The sequence below is a fragment of the Thermobia domestica genome, chromosome 6, assembly GCF_964235325.1.
Source record: "Thermobia domestica chromosome 6, izTheDome1.hap1.1, whole genome shotgun sequence".
Classification (NCBI taxonomy): Eukaryota; Metazoa; Arthropoda; class Insecta; order Zygentoma; family Lepismatidae; genus Thermobia; species Thermobia domestica.
In genome coordinates this window covers 187,729,043-187,738,677 of record NC_137459.1, presented here as the reverse complement: position 1 = coordinate 187,738,677, position 9,635 = coordinate 187,729,043, and the positions used below count along the sequence as shown (strand labels likewise).

Here is a 9,635-nt window from a genome sequence, read left to right as displayed (position 1 = left end):
ACTCAACCGACCTTGATCAAACTTTCAACATAGATAGGGTTCGGGCATGGGATGTTTTTATCATTTAACTTTTACGGTGCAACCTAGGGAGGGAGGAGATATATAAAAAACAATTCATATAAGACTAAAAGTGACTATTTTTGTAATTTAATAACTCTTGAACTATCCGATCGATCTGAATCAAATTTTCAAGATACATGAGGTCCGGATCTGAAAACATATTTGCAATTTCACTTTAGCGCTAGATCCAAGGGGAGGGGGACGTATAAATAAAAACTAATAAAACCTAATAACTTTTGAACCACCCAACCAATCTTGATCAAATTTTCAACATATATGAGGGTCGGGCCTTGAGAGTTTTTTTTTATTGTTTCACTTTGACGAGCCAACGTAGCGGAGGGGAGGGGGAGATATATATGTAAAAATAATACAATAAAAATGACTGCATTAGTGACTTCATCACTTTTCAACCACCCGACCGATCTCAATCAAATTTTCAACATACATGAGTTTTGGGGCAGGGATTGCTTTAGGTTATTCAGTTTCACAATGGAACGTATGAGGGGGGGGGGAGAAATTTCTAAATGATCCAAAATGACCGAAATTAGTGTTGAATCCATAGTTTTCGGGGTCGATGAGAGAAACAGTGAAACTTCTGATGCTGTTTCAATCCAAATTCAGCCCTGATAGTTGGGGAGGGGGAGGGTACAACGTAGTGGAAAGGAATAAACATTTAAAATGATCGAAAATGACTAATATTAGTGTCGAATTCATAGTTTTAGGAGTAGCTGAGATTAACAGTGACAATTCTGATGCCGTATGTCGCAGGAAGGAGGAGAGCTATATAAAATAATGATCGAAAATCACCGATATTATTAGTGTCTAATTCATAGTTTTCGAGATCATTCAGATGATTAGTGACATTTGCGATCCGGTTTAGGTCTAAAATTAGCCCCGCCACTTGGGGGAGGGGAAGAAAGAGATATATAAATATGATAGAAAATGGCCACTATCAGTATCGAATTTATAGTTTTCTGGATCCCTTCTATGAACATTGGTACTTCCGATCCCGTTTAAATCCAAATTCAAACTCACAACTTGGGGGAGGGGAAGAATATATAAAAATCATTGAAAATAACCGATGTTAGTGCTAAATCCACATTTTTTGAGGTCGCTGAGATGAACGGTAACACTTCCGATGTCGTGGCTCGCAACATGGGGCTGGGGGAAATGTATATATATAAATGGTCAAAAATGACAGATACTACTAATAAATCTATAGTTCCTGCGGTAGCCGAAACGAACAGTGACACTTCTGATGCTGTTTAAGTCAATGTTCAGCCCTGACACTTGGGGGATGAGGAGGGATGACATACATTAAAATGATCCAAAATGAGCAATATCAGTGTGCATTTAAATTATTTATTTCAACGCAGCGAAACGGGTAATATATGCTAATAAATCTATATAGATAGATAGATAGATGGATAAAATTGAAGATAACTGTTTGTGACTCTAAATCTGCTGAACCGTCTGACCGATCTGGATCAAATTTGTAACATGGATGAGGTTTGAGGCTGGAGGCTGGGCTGGCTTTAGGCTATTCAGTTTGATGGTAGAACTGAGGGTTTGGGGTGGAGGAGTGGCTATAAAAATAAATATATCTTAATAACTCTTGAACAACTCAACCGATCTTGACCAAATTTTCAACATAGATGAGGTTCAGGCCTGGAATGGTTTCTATGATTTAAATTTGACGGAGCAATGTATGGGATGAGAAGGAAGGGGAGATATATAAAAATCATTTTATATAAGAATGAAAGTGACTATTTTTGTAACTTAATAAATCTTGAACTATCCGACCGATCTCAATCAAATTTTCGAGTTACACGAGGTTCGGATGTGGAAACTTTTTTGTAATTGCACTTCAACGGTATATTCTAGAGGAGCGGGAGGGGAAGGGGACGCATGAATAAAAATTAATAAAACTAATAACTTTTGAACCACACAACCAATCTCGATCAAATTTTCAACATGTATGAAGGTCGGCCGTTGGGTGTTTTTTATCGTTTCACATTGACGAGCCAGCATAGCGGAGGGTGAGGGAGGAGAAGTATATGAAAATTAAAATAAAAAAGACTGCTTTGTGACTTCATCACTCCTGAACCACCCGACCGATCTCAATCAAATTTTCAACATACATGAGTTTTCGGGCAGGGATTGTTTTAGGCTATTCAGTTTCGCGATGCAACGTAGGGGAGGGGGAGGGGGAGAAATTTAAAATGATCAAAATGACCGATATTAGTGTTGAATCCATAATTTTCGGGGTCGATGAGAGAAACAGTGACACTTCTGATGCTGTTTCAATCCAAGTTCAACCCTGATAGTTGGGGAGGGAAAGAAAACAACGTAGGGGAGGGGAATAAACATTAAAAATGATTGGAAATGCCTAATATTAGTGTCGAATCCATAGTTTTAGGATTAGTTTAGATTTACGGTGACAATTTTGATGGCGTGTGCCGCAGCACTGTTGAGGGGGAGGGGAGCTATATATGATAATGATCGAAAATGAACAATATTTGTGTCTATTCCGTAGTTCTCGCGATCATTCAGATGAGCAGTGACATTTCCATCCAGTTTAAATCCAAAATTCCCCGCAAGTTGTAGGAGGGGGAGAAAGTTTTATATAAAAATGATCGAAAACGACCACTATCAGTATCGAATGTAAAGTTTTCTGGGTCGCTTAGATGAACAATGATACTTTTGATCCTGTTTAAATTCAAATTCGAACCTTCAACTTGGAAGAGGAAGAGATTTAAAATGATCGAAAATGACCGATATTAGTGCTGAATCCACATTTTTGGTGGTCACTGAGATGAACGGTGACACTTCCAATGACATGGGCTGCAACATGGCGGAGGGGGATATAATGGTCGAAAATGACCGATATTAGTCTTGAATTTATAGTTTTTGAGATCGCCGAGATGAACAGTGACACTTCTGATGCTGTTAAAATGCAAATTCAACCCCACATCTTGAGAGAGGGGAAGAGAAATAAATCAAAAGGATAAAAAATAAGCCATATTAGTGTCGAATTCATAGTTTCCGAGGTCGCTGAGATGACCTGTGACACATCCGATTTCCTGCCGCGCAACATAGAAGAGGGGGAGATATATAAAAATGGTCAAAATTTTTCGATATAAGTGTTTGATCCGTAGTTTTTAGGGCCGCTGAGATGAAGAATGACACTTCAGATCCCGTTTAAAACCAAATTCAGTCCGCAACTTGGGAGAGGGAGAGATAATAAAATGATCGAAAACGATTAATATTAGTGTCGAATTCATGATTTCCGGGTAGCCGAGATGATCAGTGATCTTTCCGATGCCGTTTAATTCGATGCCATTAAAAACGAAACAGCATATTTCGTGGTGACTGAACACATGAGAGACGGGATTGTGCATTTAAATTTTCATTTTACCCAACGAAGTGGGTAAATATATGCTGGTAAATCTTCATAACTTTGGAACCACTGAATCGATCTCATTCTAATTTTCAACGTGGATGTAGTTCGGAGCTGGAATGACTTTTATCATTTTAGTTTTACGGTATATATATATATATATATATATATATATATATATATATATATATATATATATATATATATATAGAGAGAGAGAGAGAGAGAGAGAGAGAGACCACCCGGTAAAGGCATTTTTCTGTTCGAAGTGCACGTAGAAACTTCAAACAAAAAATGAATCACTGCTGACGACAAACAAGAAGTATCCCCCTTTTCCTCAACCCCAACCGAAGTTGCGCATTGTGGGTCTTCAAAGGTAGGCCTAGTATATCATCTTGGAACACGAATCAAATTTGCGGACAGATAGCCGGGTTTGTAAATGTCTGAGGGTTCAGTGAATATATATTCCGGTGCACGCTAATCTATTGAGAACAATATCCATGCGACACACGTTTCAATATGCCTCTGAAACAAGTTAAGAGCCGTAAATTAGTTAGAAATAAATAATTGCTAGCTTATTCTCAGATCGGTGTTGTGGTTGCAACGACAGTAGCAACACCATGCTTCTTAGCTGTAGTGCTTTTGCCTCTACCAAAGTCGATGGTGATAAGTAACTTAAGATTAAAAGGTAAAATCTTCTATCCCACAGCGGTCTAGGTTGGTGATTGAAAGGATATCTTTCTTACTCATCGTAGTTTCAGGAGACAGTATAGTTGTATCTCTTTGCCTTTTGCAACCTCCGCGGCAGGTAGTTATAGAAATACGGAGTTTACAAAACCTCCGTAACACAAAACGATCTCAGAAATAGTTTAGGAAGGTCACTGGATCACCACTGGGACTTATTCTTCTGTCCACTTGAGGTCCTCTTTTATGACTGTCTTCTGAAGAGGAAGTTGGTGAAGAGAGGGTTGACCATCTTCAATTTCCTTCGGAACCAACTGCGCGTCTTTATGGTATCCTTCTTCCACCGTCTGTTGGTGATTATGTTTTGAATAGAAAACACGTGCTCCTGAATGAAGCATGCTTTATGGTAGTTGCTTACACCTGAGATACTGAACCTTACATCCCCCACACCAGGAACAGAATTCACAAGATTATTTGAAAAACACAAACATTGCTTTGGAAACATCTGTTAAAAACGTTCTATCTTCACGGCAAAATCCTTGATATGTGCCAGTAAGTAGGAACATAAGCCCGTAAAACTGCAAAATTCTCTTTTGGTGGAATCTTGAACTCTATATTTTTAGCTTTCTTGCAGAGGTTTTAAAAGAATTACCTGATACTAAATATACGAGAACATTCACTCTGAGTAAAATAAATTTGTCTTAGGTGAAGCACAAAAATTTCTTAATTTTTAAAATAAAATTCCCTTAGGTATTATTGAAAAGTGTAGCCTCTCAGCACGATGTCATCGGCAAAAGATCTTATTCGTTAATCAATGTAAAATCATCCTAGTTGCAATTAAGAGAGCTTGTGTGCTAATTTATTAGGTGGTTATGTATTTTTTGCCTTTTAAAGTGTTTAACACATACTCAATTGACTGGAATGGCACCCACAGGTATTTAATGTAAGTTTTACACTGCTGTAAATTCAAAACAATTCTAAATGCGTTCGTATTTGGTTTCTTGACAATAATTTGTGGCGAGGCGAAGCTATTATCGTCTGTGGGTTGTATAATTCTAGCATTAATAAGGTCTTGAATTTGTTTGTTTTCCTGATCTCGAACATGCATTGGAACAGGGAGATTTGTTCTGGAACACTGCCGATTTAGGGATTCTTATTTTATGACTGTAGCCCTATAATGTCCAATGCCGTCCGGAGTGTATAAAAACATTTTTGTATTTGTATAATAACTCGTGAATGGCATGTTTCTGCGACTGGTCTAAATTAGGATTAATATCAAAAACATCAATTTTGAAAATTTTTATCTATACTTCAAAGAATTGTCAATCTCCTATTTTATTGTACAATTTTTATTTTCTTCTATTGAGTTTGCTTCCATTATTGCAAAAGATTAATCTTGACATGCCACAAGTTCCACCACTGGCGTATTTTCCTCAAAGTTACAGGATAACTGGACTGGACATTACCAGTCATGTTGTTTACGTGTAACCTTTGCTCGATAGCTTGTATATGTCAAGGAAGTCTTGGAGAAACGATACGAAGAAAGATGTAGAATCATCAATCTGTCTTTTTGCTATCACCGGAATAAATGCGTGGAAAAGTGGAACTAAAGTAATGCGTTTGTCGATAAAAATGCAAGCTTGTTTTCGTTTTCTAAGTATATGAGTCGTGCGTTGTGATAAAATGTTTTCCTGGTTCTTCTCTGGGAATGTTGGCTTTTTATGATTTTTAAATAGAGAGATAAGATTCTTTGTTAAATCGATTGTAACATGTAAGCGTTTTAGCAAGTCTAAACCAAAAATAACTGGAATACATGATTTCTTCATCACACGAAAGTAATGATAGAATTTCGTTTCCCAACTTTGAATGATACCATTGCTACATATTTCAAGTTAATTTTATTTCATATCCATTTAACCGCTGTTTTATGTTATATTAATTGAACATCAGGAAGTAAATATTCGAAGGGCCAGATGGAAATGCTCGATCCGGTGTCCACTAGCACTGTTCGTCTGCGTAATTTAGTGATTATTTATAGGATTTGTTCTGTCATTACAATTGCTTGATATTTGACTCCAGAACAAGAGTTGGCCCTACTCGCTTTTTGGACGTTTAAAATAGGTAAAAGCATAGGCGCCGGAACCTAGGGGCTCAGACCCCTTCAGCCCCCCCAATATTACCGATGAGGGGGCTGAGCCCCCCCCCAATATTTCAGTTATGTTTTCGTATTATTTCTTCAAAATACTTTTTCCAGACAGTTTTAGAAAATAACTACTCAGGTGCGTTTTCAGTTTCAGAATATAATATTTAGTTTTCTTTAGTAAAATTAGTGTCGTCAAACAACTATTTTTCCGTTTCAGAACTTTTATTGAAAAGAGGAAAGAGAATACTTTTTTCTCCCGTTCCCAGCTTCAATTCTTTACTGGTGACTGTATTGGTGAGTATTGTCTTCCTGGAGCATCAAAACAGAGAGAGAGAGAGAATTACCGTCATTTTATTACTATATGAGCGGATGTAAAGGACAAGTATAGTGCGCCTTTCTTTCTAGGGATTCTAGAAGCCTTCCGAACTTTCCCTGCTAGCAGTTGCAACACATGCTAGTTTATATAGGGGTTTATGACCCCTGGTTGCAGAAAATCAACCCTGCTTCCCTTTCTTTGTTCTGAAGTTTTTCTTTCTATATTTTCAAATATTGAGTTTTGGTCATTTTGTGGAGATAACGCAGTCAGTAATAACGTATACTCCGATGTGTTTTGTCCCAAAGATTTCGTGTCGTGTCGGTGTGTTAGTTTGTCGATAATGTTGACAGAAGAAATAAATATTATTGTGGTGACGTGTTATTGTTTCAGTTTTCTGGAAGAAGAGGAGCGTGAGTTTTAGTGGTGTTTGTTTTATTTATTCACTCATTCATTATTTGCGGGTCAATAGTGTTAATTGAACACTTGAAAAATGGATCGTTTTATAGTGAGAACGAAAAAAAAGTGCAAAATGAACCTTCTATTTCAGTGATTGACAATATTATAGTAGTGCTTCTGTTGTTGAGGAAGAGAGAGAGGAAATTTCAATGCCGTCTTCATCTACAGACAGATCTATATCAAATAAAAGAACCTTTCAGGTACATTGGGGTGAGAAGTTTCCTTGGTTGTTTTATGACGCTAAAGTAGACGCGGCATTTTGTAAAATTTGCAAAGACGCATATGAGAAAAAACTTTTGAGGTTTTCATCAAAAATGGAGTTAACCTTTATTGAAACTGGTTTCCGTAATTGGAAGAAAGCGCTGGAAAGAATGAGAAAACATGAAAGCTCTGATTGTCACTGAGAATCGTTTTCAAAACTTCATGTTCTGAATAGCAAGATCAATGTATCTTCCCAGCTCTCTGATGGTAAAAGAATTCAGATGGAAGAGAGTAGAATTGCCCTACTGAAGATACTTTCTTCTTTGCGTTATTTGGCTGTTCAGGGACTAGCTATAAGGGGTCATACTGACGACAAAAGCAATTTCAATCATTTGCTCCGGTTGAGAAGTAAAGACAGCCCTATCCTTAAGTTGTGGCTTGAACGAGAGAGAGAGAGAGAAAAGATGGATATCACACGATATATGCAACGAAATGTTATCAATTATGAGTAATGCTGTAGTGATGCAACTTGTGTCCATTATAAAATCCACAAAGTTTTACGCTTTGATTGTTGACGAAACAGCAGATATCTCAGTGAAAGAACAGATTTCCTTTTGCTTTAGAATAGTCACCAACGATCTTGAAATTGATGAAATTTTTCTAGGCTTTTACTCAACAAATGACACACAGTCAAAAACGCTTTTCAAAATAATTCAAGATGTTCTTCTACGTTTCAGTTTGGAAATAACGTATTGTAGAGGCCAGTGTTACGACGGCGCTTCCAATATGGCTGGCGTACGTGGAGGACTTCAAGCAAAAGTATCTCAATTAGAATTGAGGGCTTCTTATGTACATTGCTTTGCTCACTCTCTTAGCTTGGTTGTTCAAGATACTTTAAGAAATGTGACAGGGTGTCGAAATGTCCTCAACCTGGTTAGGGAAATAATTGTTTTTGTAAAACATTCCCCTAAGAGACTGGCTTTCTTTCATCAACTGCAAAGTGAAAATGATAAGTCGATTAATTTACGACCGTTTTGTCCAACAAGAATGACAGTACGACATGTCTCTCTTCAGTCGTGTTACCTTAACTACCATGAGCTTATGGATTTTATGTCAGAGCAATCTTTATCAGATAAGTCAGATGCTGGTGCCAAAGCACATGGCTTCCTGGTTCAAATGCACTCGTTCGATATCTTTTTTCATCTCGCATTGCTAATGAAGCTGTTTTGTCACATACATAGCGCAAATACAGCATTACAAAAGAAAACTTTATGTATTTAAGATGCTGTAAATATGATTTCAGCCTACAGCTCACTTTGCAGAATTTCCGAACAGATACTGAATTTGACACGTTCTGGGCAGATGTAGTAGGAAAAGCAAACGAACTTGAGCTTTCAGAACCAGCTCTCCCGCGACCAAGAAAACTTCCAAAACGGATCAATCAAGGTGATAATCCCCATGAATATGAAAACCCGCAGCAGCTATATCGTCAACAATATTTTGAAACTATTGACACAGCAGTACAGTGTTTAGAATCACGGTTTGATACTAAAATAAAACATTTTCTAGGGCTCTGTGAACGGTTTATCATTGGTGAAACAAATGATGTTAGTGCTATAGACGAATTTTACAAAGACGATATAGATATCGAACGGCTCAAGCTACATCGTGATATGGTACTTGATCTTCGCAAAACACAAACTAGCTCCGAACCTTTCCGAAGTTTCGCGTGTGTTCTTGACCTCTTAAAGCAAAACACTTATCTTCAAACCATGTTGCCAGAAATCGTTAAGTTCGTTCGATTATTTTTGACGCTACCATCCACTAGCGGAGAGATCCATTTCTTCTTTAAGACGACTAAAGTCCTATCTACGATCTACCATGGGACAAAACGGCTCAACGCGTTAGCAATTTTAAATTGTCATCAAGAACTTTCTGCAGGACTCGATCTTGATCTTATTGCAGACGAATTTATAATGCGCACCGAAATTCGCAGGCAAACCTTTGCTATGAAAAAGAAGTAATTCTCCATTTGCCACCTACAAACCTGAACCTGGATAGAAGAAAATCAACTAAATACAAGTAAGTTAATATTAACATAATATTACAATTTAATAAGAAATTTAAATTTGGTAATCATATCTTATTCCTACATCTATTTTATTGTCTCGTATCATTCAAACATTGGAAATGTTCAAATTTTTTTTCAAACAGTTCAACGCTCTCCCAACGGGAATCCAACCCGGGACTATGTGCACCAAATGGACGCGCGCTAGCCACTAGACCAGTTGAGAGGACTGCAACTGCATTGTGACGAGTTGTCAGTAGTCCATTATTGACGCACAGAAACGGGGAACGTAAATAGTGAGAAAGTG

At 37.5% G+C, this 9,635-nt stretch overlaps 1 protein-coding gene across 1 annotated transcript; it reads left to right on the top strand.

Moving 5' to 3' along the window:
* The first annotated feature begins 7,764 nt into the window (after positions 1 to 7,764).
* On the top strand, positions 7,765 to 9,284 carry LOC145687395 (zinc finger MYM-type protein 1-like). Its single transcript, XM_081760852.1, has 2 exons — positions 7,765 to 8,444; positions 8,564 to 9,284. The coding sequence occupies exons 1-2, from the start codon at positions 7,765 to 7,767 to the stop codon at positions 9,282 to 9,284; spliced, it is 1,401 nt and encodes a 466-aa protein (XP_081616978.1).
* Positions 9,285 to 9,635: the final 351 nt, after the last annotated feature.